At 36.7% G+C, this 18306-nt stretch overlaps 2 protein-coding genes and 1 long non-coding RNA gene across 6 annotated transcripts in view; 1 reads left to right on the forward strand and 2 right to left on the reverse strand.

Annotated features, from left to right (window-relative positions):
* The window catches only part of BTBD6 (BTB domain containing 6), a 35616-nt gene extending 24999 nt beyond the window's left edge, over positions 1-10617 (reverse strand). Inside the window, exons 1-5 of one of the 2 annotated variants that reach the window (XM_012549498.3) lie at positions 10442-10617; positions 9997-10291; positions 9563-9653; positions 9221-9339; positions 5617-8868 (exon numbers count right to left, since the gene is read on the reverse strand). In XM_012549498.3, coding sequence (XP_012404952.1) covers positions 7836-8868; positions 9221-9339; positions 9563-9653; positions 9997-10208 — 1455 coding nt within the window. In that variant the 5' untranslated portion in view covers positions 10209-10291; positions 10442-10617 and the 3' untranslated portion in view covers positions 5617-7835. Of the gene's footprint in view, positions 1-5616; positions 8869-9220; positions 9340-9562; positions 9654-9996; positions 10292-10441 lie in introns of those variants that run through there. The other variant, XM_023503486.2, reaches the window with a different exon arrangement.
* BRF1 (BRF1 RNA polymerase III transcription initiation factor subunit) overlaps positions 1-18306 on the forward strand; it is a 153277-nt gene that overhangs the window by 63825 nt on the left and 71146 nt on the right. For all 3 annotated transcript variants that reach the window (XM_031952992.1, XM_031952994.1, XM_031952993.1), the window contains 2 exons: positions 4075-4147; positions 16244-16393. In XM_031952992.1, the coding sequence (XP_031808852.1) occupies positions 4075-4147; positions 16244-16393 (223 nt within the window). The remainder of the gene's footprint in view (positions 1-4074; positions 4148-16243; positions 16394-18306) is intronic.
* On the reverse strand, positions 10642-11792 carry LOC116421608. The gene is made up of 2 exons (XR_004232065.1): positions 11672-11792; positions 10642-10958 (listed from the first exon to the last, which is right to left on the reverse strand). It is a non-coding gene; the product is annotated as an uncharacterized LOC116421608 (long non-coding RNA).

Raw genomic sequence — 18306 nt, forward strand, 5'->3', positions numbered from 1 at the left:
ATACAAGAAAATTCAGTAAAACCAGAAGGAAAAAACAACTCTTCTTCAATTGAAGCTGTCAATGTCTAGGATAAAAGTGAATTCTGTTTAGGCTTGACAATAGCCAATTTAAAAAAAAATCAGAGACTCATAGTTCCAAAGGAACTAGAGTGATTTAGGGAAAGGTTACTCGGACTTGTGGAAACAGTAACATGATTCAGGTCAAATTCTGAAGCAACTTTGCTACTAAGACCTTTGGATATCAGATATGGGTGATGCTGTATCCTTTAATGGTCTAGAATTGAAAGCCAAATAAATAAAACTATACATTTTTGAGGAATGCATATTGGTTTTGAATTTTTTTCCTAAATTAGATAAATTTCAAGGTATATTTATATATTGGTGTTTTTAAAAATAAAATTTTACTGATATCTTTGGTTTTTAATGTCATTTATTTTTATATATTTCTATCCCCATCCCTTCTAAGAAAGATATCCCTCATAATATATGAATGAAAAAGAAAAATCCACTTTCAATTGTTTTGTTCTTACTTTGTCCTTTTCATTTACATTTACATTATCTTCATGATTCTGCTTATTTTATTTTGCATTAGTTTGTCTTTCCATACTTCTCTGTATTCATCATTATATTGTAGCAGTGGTAGTTAATATAATCTTAACAAAAGGCAAGATTTTGGAAGTAATTGTTAGATAACTTTATAATTCTCTCACCTGCACCTCTATCCTTATAACCCTTCAAAAGTACTGAAGACTTTGTACTCTATCCTGGAGCATATATGCAAGGGTTGAGATAGTTGAGACAGATCTGAACTTCTTGAAAAAGAAGATGACCTTTACATTCCCATTGTACAGCACAATGCCTTGCACACAGTAAATGTTTATAGGTTGATAAAGGCATATTGAGTGAATTGAGGGAAAGGAGGAGAGGGATTCCCAAGTAGTAGTGATTAAGGAAGAATGTTGAAGAGGTGAGAGGAGTAGTAACTCTTCTCTTCCTCTAATTTACAGTGTTAGTAAATAGCATGGGAGAAAGTATTCTCATGATGGTGGTTAGGGATATATTGTCTTCTGGGGGAAATCAGTTAGAATGAGTACAAAATGATAGTAAAATGTTTAAGATTTTAGTTTTAAAGGTCTGGGTGACTAGTGGGTAAGAATGTGTGCTTTTTTTTTTTTTTTTTTTTTTTTTTTTTTTTAATGGGTAACCTTGAGCTCATCACAGTTACATACAGTGGTATAGTAGAACATTGAACTTAGAATTAACCATCTTTTCAGAATGTAGAGGGGGATTCCTTTTTGGCTGTAGACAGGGTCAAATGATCCCAAATACAGAAATTTTGTGATTTTGCAATGCTTTGAAACAGTGGGTTTCGGGGAGAGGAGATATATGAAAGATGATCTTCTCTGAGGTTTAGGAAGATGGACTTCATGGCTTGTGTCTAGGAGGGATGGAGAAATAAGAATACTACTTTGAAGAAGGCTTTTGTAATTGTCCTGGTGAGACATTATATATTATATGATGTAGAAATCAGTAGCATTGGGGAAAAAAAAAAAACAAAGGGACAGATTAATTATTATCAGTTTCTATAAATGGGCAGATTTTTGTATATAGCTGGTGACGTACATTAATACTTATGTTGAATAGTGATTGGATAGTAGTTGATAATGTAACATATACTTTTCTTTTTCTTCATACTCTTCAGGTATAATTTCCCTTTCAAGCAAGCTTCATTATTGAAAAGATTGTGGTATAATAGAAAGAACTTTGTCATTGGAGTCTACTAAAACCCTTAGTTGACCTGCTAACTGTAGTTAGCAGCCAAATAACCTTAGTCAGTTTACAATTCTTCTGAGCTTAAAACTCTCATCTGTAAAAAGGAAATTGGGAATTCATTGCCAGACACTTTAACAGCTGATTACAGAATGCATCAGAATAGGGAAAGATATAGATGGCAGGGAGACCAACAGCAGGCTGTTGCAGTGAGGTGATGAGGGCCTATCACAAAGTGATCAGAGTTTGAAGAGAAGATAAGGAATGTTTGCAAGCAATGTAACAAAAGTTAAATAGGCAGTCTTTGGCAACTGATTGGATAGAAAGGATAAAGGTGACAATTCAAAGATGACACCTAGAATGTAAACCTGGATGACTGGGACAGTGGTAGTACCCTCCATTAATAAGAAAGTCTAGAATAAGAAAGGTTTTGAGGGCAAGATAATGAGTTCAATTTTGAACATATGGCCTTTAAGGTATCTGAAAGGCAATTGGAAAAGAGGGACTGGAGGTCAGAAGAGTTGTTCAATCTGGGGAAGTAGTTTTGAGAGTCATTAGTATAGAGCTGATCCTTGAATCTACAAATGATATCAAGTGAAACAAGATTGAATGAGAAGATAAGAGAGCTTTGGACAGACATGTGGGAAGTGAGTCTGACATGAATAAAGATCCAGCAAAGGAGACTAAGAAGAAATGGTTGGAAACAGAATAGATAGGAGAACCAGGAGAGGGCAGTGTCCTAAGAAAGAACCAGGAGAAGTCAATGTTCTAAGAAAATCTGGAAGAGAAAGTCAAAGAAAAGAAGGTAATCACTAATCAAAGGCTACAAAAAGGTCAAGCAGAATTAGAATTCAGAAAGAGATTAAATTTGGAAATTTAAAGATCACTTGTAAATTTTTATTTTTATTTTTGATTGGAAATCAGCAAAAATTTACCTTCTCTCTCTCCCCCATTCCTCTGCCCTTCAAAACTGAGAATGAAGGAAAAATAAAAAACTTGTTAGAATCATGTATAGTCAAGCAAAACAAAGTTTGCATTAGCCATGTTTAAAAGAAAAAAAAATTGTGTATATGTATAAACCACAAATATGTAAACATACACACTAAATGTATGTATATCTCCTCTCTCTTTTTTTATACATTTGGTCATTTATAATTATCAGAACTCCTGGATCTTTCAAATTTGTTTATCTCTATAGTGTCACTGAACAAAATGTTTTCCTGATCCTATTCACTTCACTCTGCATAGGTTCTTAAAAGTCTCCCCAGGTTTCTCTGAAACCATGTCCTTCATCAGTAAGATGGAGAAAATGACATTAGATTTGGCAATTAAAAGATTAATAACTTTGAAGACAGAATCATAAGTTGAAACTTAACTGCAGAGAATTAAAAGTGAGAGTCAAAAAAATTAAGCCATCTCAAGGACTTTAGCCCACAGTAAGCAGGTTAGCAGTGGGTTGGCAATGGCGATATTATGGATAAAGTGAAGATTTTTTTGTAGGGAGAGATAGGAGCATGTTTGTAGGTAATAAGAAAGGAACCAGTTGACTGAGTCTGAATAAAAATGAGAGTCAGGATCATAGGCAATTCATGGCATTAAATGGCAACACTTACACACAAAGATGGGTTTACTTTGCAAGAAGAGCCACTTCCTCATCTGAGGCAGGCATGAAGGACATAATGGTAGAAGACATCTTGGTGATAAATAGGAGAGAAGAAAGTTCTCAGCAAATGGCTTAAATTTTGCCAGTAAAATATGAGGGAAGTTTTCAGCTGAAACTTAAAAAGTATAATAGGGAGATATATGTGTAAAAATAACATAAAATGTGAAAAAGACAAAAGAGTTTGGTAAGTGCTATAAGAAAATGCAAGAAATAAGGAAAGAATACTTTTAGCTCAGGGGATTATGAACAACTTTCTGGGGGTGGCAGTTCTTATAGGTCTTAAAGAGAAAAATTTCAGTGGCTAGACATGCTAAAGGAATTAATTTCAAGTGTCTGTAAGAGTACATGGAAGCAGGAGAAGTGCATGTTGGTAAAGGAGAGCTAATAGTCCATGTAGTTGGAATATTAATGAATATGGGGATGAGAGTAAGATAAGATTGGAAAAAATAGGCTGGAACTGGTGAAAATCAAAAGAAATTATATCAAAGAACTTTATTTACATAAATACTATTTAAAATTTGAGATTTTATTGTTATCAGAGTTATGGTCAAACAACTTTTGTTTCTGTTTTATAGTGGAATATCTTTAAAAAATATTAACATTAAAAATATAAACTCCAAGTTTTGGATTTGTTTTAATAGGTGAATGTTTATGTGCTGGGGAAAACATTTCTTCTTTTGGCCAGAGAACTCTGCATCAATGCTCCAGCAATAGGTATGTTTTTGTTTTCTAAGTATTTGGACAGGGCTTATTTTCTGAAGGAGTATTGGGTTGTTGTTGGGGTTTTTTTTTTTTTTTTGTTTGTTTTGTTTTGTTTTTTTTGAAGCCAGAGAATAAAGTGCCATGGTCTTTGAAGAAATAGAAGTGGTAGGGAAGGAACACTTGAAAATCCAGAGATTGTCCAGGTAAGGAAGTTTTGTGAAACTACAAAAAGCCCCTTACAATTTAGATCTATTTTGGGGTACAGAAACTTGAATATTGTTTGAAGCATTTAACCCAGATGTGGGAGATAATCATTCCCTTTGAAGGCAATAGGCAATATATCGGAAAATTACATATCTTAGCAACTCTTAATGATGTATAAATTTTTTATTGTCTTGAATAAAAGGTTGTGGAGTCCTTTTCCAATCAAATCCAGCTCATATTTTTTTTTTAGATGAATATTACTACGAGCACCAATTTTAATCAATCATTCTCTTAGAAGCATTTATCTGTGTGTGATCTTTTTATGTTAAAGTTAATCTGTATCAGTTAGCCATTGGAAAGGAAAGAAACTAGAACTACTTTTACCTCACTCTTCATTTGAGAACTGTCTATGCCCTATAGTTTTTCTGCAAATATTATCTTTGAGATTCATAAATTACATGCAATGTGCCCAAGCATCTCTATTGAGCAAGTCCTAGATTAGGCAATTATTAGGTGTTATTGCCACTAACCTAATATTGTAGTGAAAGCTATCATTTTACCTAGATAACAATCACCATATGTCTACCTACTATGGAAGGAGACCAGAAGTCTTAATGCCACAGACGTAGGAACGCTTTAGAAAACTATTTATGATTAATTGCCTAAGACTCAGTGCAAAACAAGCAAATTGCTTACATTATGATTTTCAGTCCTGACTATATAGAAAAATAAAATTTGCTGATGTCTATAGATTTTTAGATGAGAAGGTATTTTGAAAATTATCTAATACAATCCCTTCATTTTACATATCAGACCCAAAGGGATGAAGTCACTTATATAAAGTTACATAAGGAGCAGAGATGGCATTTGAACCCAAGTTCTCAGAGTCTAAATCTTGTATTTTCCTGTACCATAGTGCCCTTTATCTGCTCAGTAATTTCTGATGGTACTTTGCATAACTTTTCTGAAATGGTGGTATGTGGGAGTCTGTAGGGGGTTGTAAAGTAGTAAGACAGAGGCATGATTAGGGAGAATGAGAAGAAGGGATTCATTTTCCTGGATTTCACAACCAGAAGGCAGAGCTGAGGTCATCAATATTATAAAGGTAGCTTTCAGCAAGACCCCCAAAAAGCTGTTAGTTTTATTGGAAGTTGATGTATATTCAGGGAACCAAGGATCCTGATAAAAGCATTTATTAGTGGACTCAATGGCCTCTACAATCCTTTCCTTTATAGCACTATGCCCATAAGGATATGATGGTGTCTTTTTTAAAATGAATGAACTGCTTGACAATATGAAATATCATGAAAGTTAACAGATTGAGAACTTTGAAAATCATATTTTAATTTAATATGAATATATACTTACCAAACTCTCAGTATCACTTATCAAGACATTTTAAGTATCAGGCTCATTGCCAGCTATTTACTCTATCATGATTATAATTATTTAATTTCAAACTTTCTAAGTGATAGAAGCAGCAAGATTAGTGATGACAAAAAGGGTACTAGAACAGTGTTTAGCTGCATCATTTAAGGATCCACCTTTTAAAGCAAGAATAGAAGACTGGATATACTCTTATTAAAAATAGTGTTAGTTTTTTTTTTTTTTTTTAACAACTTTATGTGTAATCCCAGTGCTTAACACACTGCCAAACACATAGCAGACCCCTAATAAATTCTTGACTTGACCTTTTAAAAAAATGACATCTGGGATTTTTCTCCATTGTTGGTTCATAAGGATAGTTTTATCAGTTGTGCTAATGGTTTTTCACTTGTATTTGAAATCCAGCAATGTATCATCAGTGAGGCAACATGCTAAAAGGGTAGATGCCAACAAGAACTTTGTTCACGTTCTACCTCATCTATGTACAGGTTGTGTGATTCTGGGCAAGTCATGTAACTTCCCAGTATTCTAATCCAGTGCTGTCAGACTCAAAGAAAAATGGAAGTTACAAAGCCCTATATATTTTTATATTACATGTTTTGTTGTACTTTAAAATTATTTTGTTAATATTTTCCAATTACATTTTAATTTGATTCTGGCCTTCATGAGTCCATGTGTGTTTGACACTTCTGTTCTAAGTAAGTCTTTAAAATTATAAATTGCAGAGATGATAACATGTATTAGTAAATGGAGATATAATTTCATTAGTATAGTTAAGTCCCAGGTCAGAATTATAAGTCTGCTCCCTGTTTCTGTCTCTATACAGCCTTGATATGCCAAGCCATTGAATTTTATTATATACAATAAATTTTCTTTTTTAAAAATACATTTTAATTGAAAACTTGTTTTTATGTAACTTGTATCCTCCCCCTCCCAGAAAACCATTCTACTTAAAGAATTTTTTTGGAAAGAAAAAAGAGGAGAGGGGAGAAGAAAAGCCAGTTAAACTGAACAATACACTGAAATAAATCTGACAATTTATGGAATGTTTCAAAATACCTGTGGACCTCATCTTTGCAAAAGAGATTATATCTCTTCTTTGGCCCAAGCTAGTTAAAATCATAAGATTTTAAGGAATGGATTTTCAAAACAAATATAAGATTTTATTATTTAAAATATTTTTCCACAGCTCTAGAATACTAATTACACTGTATAAAACTAACCTGTTACTGAGAGTTTGTTCTAAATTATATTATTCTAAATAAGGTCTTTTTGGATCAGTGGTAATAGATCCCTATTAACTCAGTAAGAGAATAAATACTGTTTGGGGGACATCCTTTGCCTTTTGAGGTTGAAATAGAACAAGCAAACTTTTTTACAATCATTTCTTAATATTATTTATTGTCGTATACTGACTGGATAGTTTACTCACAATAGTACTTCCTGTGTTAGTATTGAAATGGATATCACTGAATTTTAATTCTACTGGTTTCCATAGCCTTGTTCTTTACAAGAAAGCTCAAGGATATCAGCAAATCAACCTGAATTGTCAATGTAATAAAAGTTTGTCATCTTCTACATTTTGTTAAATCAAAGCAACCTAGAAAACTTTGGAAAATTAAAGCAGCATTTTTCATATTAGAAATGAAAGTCTCATGATTGGGTAAGATCTTGTATCTTTTTTTGTGACATGGGATTATCATAGGATAATTGACAGAGGACGGAAGGGACTCTAGGGGCCATTTAATCCCAGTGATTTATTTAAATTTGTTGACTTTTATGCTTTGGAATTAGTAAAGCATGAAACACAAAGGAATTTTTTAAAAATTGAATGAATGTACAAATGTTTAGAATAAAGAAAAATGTTTTATATTTCATAGGTTCATAACAGCTCTACTTTAGAACATTCTGTCAGCCATAATCTGTAAATTAGTTGTCTACATATAAAATAAATAAAATAGGATTAAATCCAAGAGCATTCTTTCACTTAGTTTGAGAGGCTGCTATTTTAAGAGTAATGTAATAGCCGAACAAGAAACAGCTGTAGAATTTTCTAGTTTTGAACCCTTTCATGTGCATAGCAGTATTGGAATACCATCCTCAAACTGTCTCACGCATAGAATATAAGCTCTGGAATCTGTCCTCCTTGGACTCCAGTGCCATTGGTACTGTCTGAGGAGCACTGGAATTGAAATGTCACTTTTTCACACTGAACTTCAGTCATTCCCTCCTGCCCAAAGTAACTAAGTTCATTACCATCCAAGATGGCACTAACATTGTAAAATGTGTCTTGTTCAATTTGAACTGGATGTTCAAACCAGACTGAAAATGTATTACTGGATCCATCTGAAAGGAACTTGGTCAGATTATGAGCAAGAACAACATTGAGCCGTTTAAGTTCAATTTTCACACTGTACTCAGATTTTCCACAGCTTGATCCATATAATCCGAGTCCTGCAATAAATATCCTCTTATCTACTGCAAACTGGATACTGTCACATCGTCCACGGTATCTCCATTGGTTGCTCCGATATGCAGATGATTGAAATCTGTGACATCTCTGAGGGGCAAGGCCTTTCCTTTTTGTCAGTGGAAACTCCAATTGTGGTTTCTTGATAGCTGTATACCATAGGAATATGCTGCGTGTCTCTTCAAGAGTTAAAATATCTGATTGAGCAGCACCATTAGCAAACTCCTCCAGTGTCATAGTTGGAATTCGTACTAAAAATAAAACTCTTCCCAATACTTTCCTCTTATTTCTTGGTGTAATTGGCAAACCTTCTCTTTTACATTCAGCTTCTGCCCAATTCAGAACAGCTTCAAAGATAACTACCTCCTTGGTGTTTAGTGATTCCCTGGTAAGGATAATTTCTAATGTTTGTTGATCTATTTCACAAAAGCCCTCTGACTTTAATGCCATCTCTGCTTGAGCATCAATCACTTCCCAGCAACGCTGTGTCAGTTCTGGTTCCTCAAAGAGTCTGCTCTGGGAGAGCAAAACACAAGCATTTTTTGCTTCTAAACTAGTCTCTAGAAAATGAACACAAGCTTTTGCTAAAGCTGGAACAATATACTTCTTGGCAGCGTAGAGAGTTGCAAGCACAGTGTCAGCTTCCAGGTCAATTTCATCACTATACATGTACCTAATCAGAGTGAAACAGATTTAAGAAAGTACTGATAGTGGAGTTTGGGGAGGTTTTATACACTATTTTAGATGTTATACCATTTAAATGAACTACATTATTTAAATGCTATGCTGTTTTAAATAGCTGAGTATACTCCCCAGGAAAAGATAACCCTTTAGAATTTGGAAGATTTGAAATTTATCAGCTCTGTTGTTATCCATGATGGATTTACCTTGCAGTTTTATAAATGCTATCGATTTCATAAGTCCTTAGTGTACTGCCTTTCTTCTAATAAGCACTCAGTATACTTTAATTGATGACAATGCAGCCCAAGTCCTTGTAAACAATGTAATTTCGAAGCAAGACTTACTTTAACAGGATGAGAAAAGCAGCAGGCTCCACATCAGGTATATGGATTTCAGATTTGACTTCTGCAAGATCACCATAAAACATGGCATAAAAGACAGAGCTGCCAACTGCCAGCACATACTGTAAAGAAAAACATCTTGCTGGTAAACAGCTGTATTCAATCTAATTAAATTTACTAGTCAATAAAGACTACAGAAAAGGGGGGGGGGGGACATCTAAGCAAATTTGGCTTTGGTGGCTCAATGTAATTAACATGTATGGAAGCAGTTTCACATTATATGAAATTACATTCTAAAAGATTCTAGGTCTTTAGTGGTTCACAAGGGGAAAAATGATTACAAACCTTATGAGCAGGAACTCTCTTTGATGTCTCCAGAGGGCCAATGATAAAGTGTACATCAGCCATGAGTTCGTTATTGAACATCATTGCATTCCTGGAAAATTGCAAAGAGAAAAAATGCTTAGGTTTGCATCTTAAAAACATTTAGCATATAGTTTGATTTTTCTCAGCCTTCTCACTGAAAGATACTTGAACCTCGACAGAAGCAGAGCCAGCCCTTCAAATTAGCAAAAAAGGAAAAGCCATAACTTCTTTATCCCGTTCTCTTTTGGAAAGGCAAATACCACATGTCCAAAAAAAAAAAAAAAAAAAGAACATTCATCCTCCGCTCAGTGCCACAGATTCTTCCCCAGTTTCAGACAGTCCCCTCTAATAAAATATTTTCCTACTGAGGAGTAAAGTCTGTCGGTCTAAATTCATCTGCTCTGACTTCTTACCTCTCTCGGAGAGTGGGGTAGAATGACTGCCAGTTGGTACTCTCGAAGTTGTTGTTAAGGTTTTGCACCTGTGTTGGAAGTGGAGATTGGGCTTGATGAAGGTGAAGGGAGCTATTCTTAGTATTGGCTGCAGTGACTGTGGTGGCAGTGGTAGTGGAATTACTGTTTGTGATGTTGATATTAGCACTGGTAGAGAAAAGTTCTGCTGCCATCTTCTGCAGGGACAAGGACCCTACCTCATAGCATGTTGGCACCTTGCCATGAACTATCACATTCTTTTTGGACTCCAAGGTTACTGGAAGGAAGAAGAAAGAAGGTGAAATACTACATAATTCTGACATCGAAGTAACTTGAGGCCAGAGGCAAGAATGAGAATTTACTATAGGGAAGACCAGAATAGAACAAAACAATCTCAGGGGCAGAAGAGCTGATAACCAGTGCTCACCTCTGCTGATCTGGGGCCAACCTTCGAGCCTGTGGCAGGATGGCCAAAGAAGTGGAGCCCTCCAGGGATGATTGCAAATAGTCCAGTAGCAGCAGCTGTATGAATCCAGAGCCCTTTGTAGCTGAGAAGGCAGGCACTTTGCCTGCTCCTCAGCCAAGCATAGGATCAGTTTCAGGGATCAGTTTTTGGTGGTTTTTTTGGCACCCAAATAACGAGACCCTTGGGGAGCGCTGCAAATTAGCCTCAAACCCAAAAGGGTCAAATGAAGATCAATCCCCGTTTAATTTCCAGGCTCGAAATTCTTAGGCTGTGAAAACTGCTGCGCATCCCCTCTTGGCGCGCACCCTCCGGCATTGCTGTAGATTCCATGGGCAGAGTTGCTAGCCGGGCGCAGGGCGGGGCTGATCCTGGAGCGAGGCTCTCTAGAACGTGAGCTAGTAGTGCCATTGAGCGTCGTTTTTGCCTTCTGCCATTGGGGTCACTTCATTTATTTGCCGGAGCAACTTCCTTGAGGGTGCTGGGGATGAGAGTGGGGGTGGAAGTTAGCTATTTGTCACTGAGTAGGTGCTGACGAAGTCCGGTTCTATAGCACCTTCCCCCACCCCTTCCCTTTTTCCTCCTCCCCTTCCTCCCCCTCCCCCCTTCCTCCTAGTTCTCTTCCCTCCTTCCTCCTTCCTTTCTCCTCGTCAGTCGCCCTAATAATCGCCAGCCTCAGTGCACGTCAGCAGTAGCAGCTCCAATAGAAAGAGCTTATGGGCCCAGGCTCCCCCCATTTTCTTTCTCCCTTGCCCAACCCAGACAATATGTCATTCTCTCTAGTCTCCCATTTCCCCACTCCCTACTGCTGCTTAGGGAAGATGGGTCTCTATGGAGATGGGATACAATATCCGACCGTGGGCCCCCTATGCTTAGGAAAGGAGATGGATTGGCGAGACCAGAGGCACGACACTGTGGGCGGAATTTCTGTTCTCACTTAACCCCTCTTAGAGACTTCCCCAGATCTCAAGTACGGAAGCTGACACAGTTTAGGGCATAGGAAGAAATGATTGTGTACCGGGAGCTCAGCGATTTGAAGGAGTGCCCGGGAGTGAGAGCAGCGGCGGAGGCGAAGTCGGAACTTCCTGCTCTCCCCTCCCCTACTTCTTTATTACTCCATATCTCTGGAGCTTCAGAATGTAAAATCTCCCGCACGGGGCCCCTTCCCTGCCCCAAAAGGATATGGGGTCATACCTGGGCTTTCAGCCTTCTCTCCTCCCTTTGCAAACTGGGAAGTTTGCGCAGAAAGCTCCTTGGTGGAGACAGAAGCCATGATTACCAAGCAGGGAAGGGAGGGGCTTGGAGTTGCTGTGAATCCCCGCCCGGTTCTGCTGGCCTGCACCCATCTGTCTGGAGGGGCCAAGCGAGGGCGCTCCTTCTCTGCCTGGTCCCGTCGTACCCTCCTCCCCCAAACTGCCCTGGGGAGCCGCCTTCGCCATTACCTCCTAAATCATAGCCAGGGATTTAGTACCCCAAGAAGCTGAAGCGGATCTAAATCCGCTTTTTTTTTAGGATGGGGGAAGTAACTTTTATGGTGACTGTGACTTAGGGGCCCAGTCAAGGCCCCCAATCCCCTCTTTTTCTGAGGAGTTAATCTAAGCATGAACCAAAGATTTCGACCTGCCCAAAAGAACTGTTATTCTTGCTGATGTATATATCATGCTTTTCTTCCTTATTGTTTCATAGGAATTGTGTTTTCCCCATGTCCACCAGAACACAGTACCACACCTCCCCTTCACATCGATCCCCTTTACTTCCCGCCCCCCGCCCCCATAGCATTTCAATATTTGATGTATTTACAAAGCCTGACAATGCTAGTATTCCTATAGGAATGGGAGCTATTGCCCCCTTTGGAGAAAATTTATGTGAAAGATCTTACTGGAGTGAGTTAACAGTTTAAAAAAAAAAACAACAACTAAAAAAGTCTAAAACCTTTGTCTCTCTGGGAGGAACTTTGGTTCGGCATTTGAATTTCAAAAATTCAGAAATAGAAATCCTATTATGAATGAAGCAAGACTCCTCTGCTTTTTACTAGCTTCACCTTTTACATACGATTATATTTTCTTTATTGAAGCACTGTGACCATACAGAAAGCTATTTCTGGTAGTTTAGCTTCTTTGAAATTGTTATTTGGGGTCGTTAATGGGGAGGAAAAATTTAGTTGCAGTGTTGCTGGTAAATTGTGGATTAAATGGTTTTTGAAAAACATGAATTGAAAAATTAAGAGTACACTTTAGAAAACTTGCCCTTTCACTACAAGAAATAATATTGCCCGTATTTACGTCATGTTTTATTTTTGGAGCAGGTTCTTCAAGTAGTTAAACAATGAATTTTTTTTTTTTATTTACAAAAGGGAGTACCTCATTTCCTTACTGACCATCTTTTTTATTCTGAGCGTGAAATAAGTAATAAAAATTCTGTTGTCTATAGGAATCCAAGAGGAGTTCAAGTGAAACAGCTAAGTGGCCAGAGTTAATATTGTTCTGGGCTTGTACTCAAGAAGCCCTGAATGCAGAGTCTTTTTCAAACATTTTCCATGCCTAGAATATGTTCTTCTCCCTTAATGTTAATGCTTTCCCTTTATTATCTACATCTTACCCTGTGAACATCTTGTTTGTACATAGTTGTTTGCTATGTTAAAATTGTAAATCGTTCGAGTTGTCTGACTCTGTAGCCTTCTCTTCTAATGAGTTAATAAATTTTGCTGGGAAATAGATGGCAAAAGAGAACCTAGAAATCAATTACAAACTATTCCTAAGATAAAAGGAGCGTAATTTAAAATTTTTATCATATATTAACTAAAATCCATATCCTAGTAATATATGCCTAGTAATATGAATTAGGAGAAACTATTTAGGTGCTGCTTGTCTGGTCCTTTGATATAAAAATTTCAGATAAAATTCAGACCACCTCAGCTCCAGACAAGGAGAATATCAAAAAGGGAATGATAACTGAGATTTTACCAATAATTTTGAGACTATTTGAATATGTTAATGAACTAACTGTGAAGTATCACAGATAGTGGTTAATATGTTCCCTCTTCCCCCTAAAAAAATCTTGTAAGAAGAGACCTCAAATTTTCCACTCTATCTCCCTAACCCAGAATTATCCTATTTGCATTTACATGAGGGCTTGTGGAGGTCTTCCTGGAGGCAGCCTTAGTCTCAGTTGAAATAAATAATTACTCCAAAATCTCAGCCAGCTGGTAAAAATGCAAACGTTTATTTCTCCCTCCAAATTAGCCCGGTTAATTGAGGCCTATCTCTCTGCCTGGCTCCAAGAGATCTTGCAGCAAAGGTCCTTGGCTTCTGCCTCTGCTTTCTTCAGCCTCCAGTCAGCACCAAGTTAGAAGATGCAATGGATCTCTCTTGCCTTGAAGTTAGAGCTTGTAGGCTTTCTTCCAGAGTCTCTCTCTCTCTCCTAAGTCCCACAAGAAGAACTAACACCAACCTTCAAAAGCTCCCTATATTTATGTGATCTCCCAAAGGTTAACTCCACCTTCTGGAGGGAGAGGGATTCTGGGTAATCTCCCAGAGTGCTTTCTGGCCCTAAGAACTTCAAGGGAGGTGTGAATTTGGACTAAGCCCTACACAGGTGAACTCCATTGAGTACTTAGATACTTATGAGCTCTCTAAAGGTATGAACACAAGAGCATTGTTCAATCAGTTCCACTTAGTACCTTGTTTCAAGTTCTGGTCCAAAATAACTCTAAGATTAAATTAACTCCAATGGCTTAACAGTTTGTAAAAGATTGAATATATTTCATTGTCTTTTCATGGAGAGCATTATTGGTTTTTCACTTTCTCTGAGGTAGAATGATATAGCAGAAAGAATTTTAGCTCAGTGGTCTGAGGATTTGAGTTTGAATTCTACTCCTGATGCTTATTGCCTTTGTGACCTTAGCTAAGTAAATCAATCTTCCTGGGCTCATTTTCCTTATCTGTAAAATTAAGAGATTTCATTATGAAGAATGCTATTCACTGTGAAGGTTTTTCTGGAGGCAGCCTTAGTTTCAGTTGAAATAATTACTCCAAAATTGCAGCCAGCTGGGTGAAAATGCAAACGTCTATTTCTCCTTCCAAATTAGCCCAGTTAGTTGAGGCCTATCTCTCTGCCTGGCTCCAAGAGATCTTGCAGCTTTGTCCAACTCGTGGCTTCTCAATCTCCAGCTGAGGCGAGTACCCTCCTGTATCTCCCAGAGTGCTCTATTTATGCTACTTCTCCGAGAGTGGGATTGTGGGATATCTCCCAGCATGCTTCTCTGGTCCTAAGGAAGGTGTAAATTCAGATATCTCTTTCTAGACCCTGAATCTCCCAAACTGTGAACTCCATTGAGTACTTAGATACTTATGAGCTCTCTAGAGGTGTGAACACAAGCATTGTTCTATCAGTTCCACTTAGTACCTTGTTTCAAGTTCTGGCCCAAAATAACTCTTTCTAAGATTAAATCAACTCCAATGGCTTAACACTTTGTACAGATTCCAACATTTATCCATGCTGCCTAGTGTTCCCAGCTGTGATCCAGGACTTCTTTACACTTTTTTCACTAACAAAATTTTCCACATGACCCCTAACTTTTATGGTGAATGTGATTTCTGGGCCCAGTGAAGGCTTTATGTTTTGTGTGTGTGTGTGTGTGTGTGTGTGTGTGTATTTTATATATATATATAATATATATATATATATATATATATATATATATATATAATATTATTATTAGGGGTCATGTGAAAAAATATATATGTATATTTACTATAAAATAAGGTTATACAAATCAAACAATATGTACTTAAAATAAATCATAATTTCATGACTCTCACATTCAATTACAAGACCCCTTATAGAGTCACAAACCACAGTTTAAAAAGTTGGGCTGTATTCCAAGGTTATGTAAATATATCTCTTCATCTTCTTTCCCAGCTGCCTCTCTAAACCATCCTATTCCCTTTCCCTACAATGTTGTCTGCCTCTTTGATCCTTCCCCACTACTTGTCTCTGTGATACTAATTAAAGTATCAGCTTTTTTATTTCTCACCATGAATTGTAGTCATTTCCAGAAAGTACCCAGAAAATCAGGTATGCCTGTCCCCATTTCATAATTTTATAATTTCATAAATTAATTTTAATTCAATTGCATATTTTGTCTTCCCTACTAAATTAAGAGCTCCTTCAGAGTGGGATCTGTGTTTTGCCTTTCTTTGTATCCCCTTAGCCCAGTGCTTGTCACATAGTAGGTACTTGATAAGTACTTGGCAGGCCTTTGTCAGGCCACATCTTTTGGCCCTGTAGATGTGGCCTGACAAAGGCAAAATTTAATGGATCATTGATTTTTGTACATGTAGGGTCCCTTCCCTCTTATATGACTTCTTTAGGATACAGGCCTAATAGAGACACTGGCTGGATCAAAGGGCATGCATAGCTTTAAAGTTTTGGGGGCATAGTTCTAAATTGCTCTTCAGAAATTGGATCATCTACAAATTTGGTATACTTTTATCCAAATTTTTGATTAAACAGCATAGTGTCAAAGACAAGTCCCTGAGATACTCCTTTGGAAGCCTCATTCTAGGTTAACATTGATCACTTTGGATTTTGTTATTTAACCAGTATGGCTTCAAAACATTCTTCAATCTTATTTATATATGTTTTAGGGTAAATTACAAAACATGAGGCCAATAACAAAAAAGCTTATTCTCCATGCAGGTATTGAGTGTGTATGTATGTGTGTATATGCTGTTTTTTTGTTTTGTTTTGTTTTGTTTTTAATAGATCCATGTCTATACATTCCTCGCTTTGCACACATGCTGGAGTTTGGAGAAAAGAACCATGAAGTGTCCATGACAGCCCTGAGACTGCTTCAGAGGATGAAGAGAGATTGGATGCACACAGGGCGCCGGCCCTCAGGCCTCTGTGGAGCAGGTATCTGATCCAAGTAATGAACTATAAATGTTAGCTAAGGCCCAGTGCCTAGCACTTAGCCATTTAGCAAATTCAGAGGAGAAAGTAGAATAAACAAGGAGCTCCTTCAGCATCATCTTTCTGGGAGGGATGGCTATGTAGCCTCAGTTACAGGAAAAGACACCGCAACTTCAAAAATGTATGGGAAATGTATGTTAACAAAATTCTATTGTGTCAATATAAATTACATTCTCTAAAACTCACTTTTATTTTCTCAAAATTTAAAAAGTTTTAAATGTACTTTTCTGCTAATTCTGTGAGACAACTTCCCTTTTCTTTGTTTGCTTTTCTCTTTTCCCCAACCTCTCTATTCTTTACGCCTTGTTAGGCAAGTAAGTGATCTTCAAGTGGAGGGAGTCTCAAGAAAGCAACCTTGAAGTGAGAGAGGTAGGGATGGGCTGTTTTTTTTCTTCTTCTTTTCAGGGTGATTTTAAAACCATCCTGCTATATTATGACAGTCTTAGCATTTAATGTTTGTGCTTTAAAAAAAAGTCCCACTTCTCTAGCTATAATGACAGAATGCCAAGAAAATCCCATAGACAATATTGGCATGACTTATGGTCCATAGAATCATGAAGAGTCGAACATGACTGAACAAGTAAAAACAATTAAAGAAATCATGCAACAGTATGAGAAATCATTTCTCATACTTCCAATATCATTAGTATAAAAAAGTGAGCAGAAATTCCTAGTCCTCAAATCCTAAGGAAGTTGTCATAGCTTTTTTTGTGTCATTACATACCAGTTAGAAAAGTTAGTCCCATTCGTTTGGATAAACTATATATACATTTATAGATGTTCCTCATTCATTGGATGAATTATGAATGCATATATTTGTATGTAAAAGTTTGTACTACTTTTAAAACATATTCTCTACTTAAGTCTTCCTCTTTTAATTTCATCATGGCAACAAGGAGACATTCTTCTCAAAATCTAGACTAGAATTCTATATTTTCTTTTAATTTTCTATTATTAATAATTAATCAAAAAACACAAATATTCCAGTATACAAAGAACGTGAAACCATGAATATCTGTTATAGACAGTTAAGTTTTTTTCCTCTCCAGAGCATTTTATTTTTCCAAATACATGTAAATATAGTTTTTAGCATTCATTGTATTTGGAATTTTTGTGTTCCAAATTTTTTCCCCTCCCTCACTTATCTCCTGCCTTCCCAAGACAAGAAGCAATCTAATATAGGTTAAATATATGCAATCCTTTTAAACATATTTCCATATTTCTCATGTTGTGCAAGAAAAATCAGACCAAAAGGGAAAAAAAAAACGAGAAACAAACAAAAAAGGTGAAAATACTATGCTTTGATCCACATTCAATTTCTATAGTTTTCTCTCTGAATGTGGATGGCATTTTTCAGCTCACTCTGTTGGAATCTTGAATCGCCTCATTGTTGAGAAGAACTAAGATTATCACAGTTAATCTTCACATAATTTTGTTACTGTATACAATATTCTCTTAGTTCTGATCACCTTACTTAGCATCAGTTTATATGTCTTTCCATGCTTTTCTGAAATCAGCCTGCTTATACTTATAGAACAATCAATACTTATAGAACAATAATGTTCCATTATATTCATATACAATAACATTCAGCTATTCTCCAACTGATGGACATCCACTCAATTTCCAGTTCCTTAGCACTACAAAAAGAGTTACTACAAATACTTTTTGTATGTGTGGGTCCTTTTCCCTCTTTTATGATCTCTTTGGGTTGTAGACTTAGTAGTGAGACTGCTGGATCAAAGGGTATGCACAGTTTGGGCATAGTCCCAAATTGTTCTCCAGAATGGTTGGATCATTTCACAACAATGCATTAGAGTCCTAGTTTCTCCAGCACTTATCATTACCTTTTCATG

This window comes from Sarcophilus harrisii, chromosome 2 (genome assembly GCF_902635505.1).
Source record: "Sarcophilus harrisii chromosome 2, mSarHar1.11, whole genome shotgun sequence".
Lineage (NCBI taxonomy): Eukaryota > Metazoa > Chordata > Mammalia > Dasyuromorphia > Dasyuridae > Sarcophilus > Sarcophilus harrisii.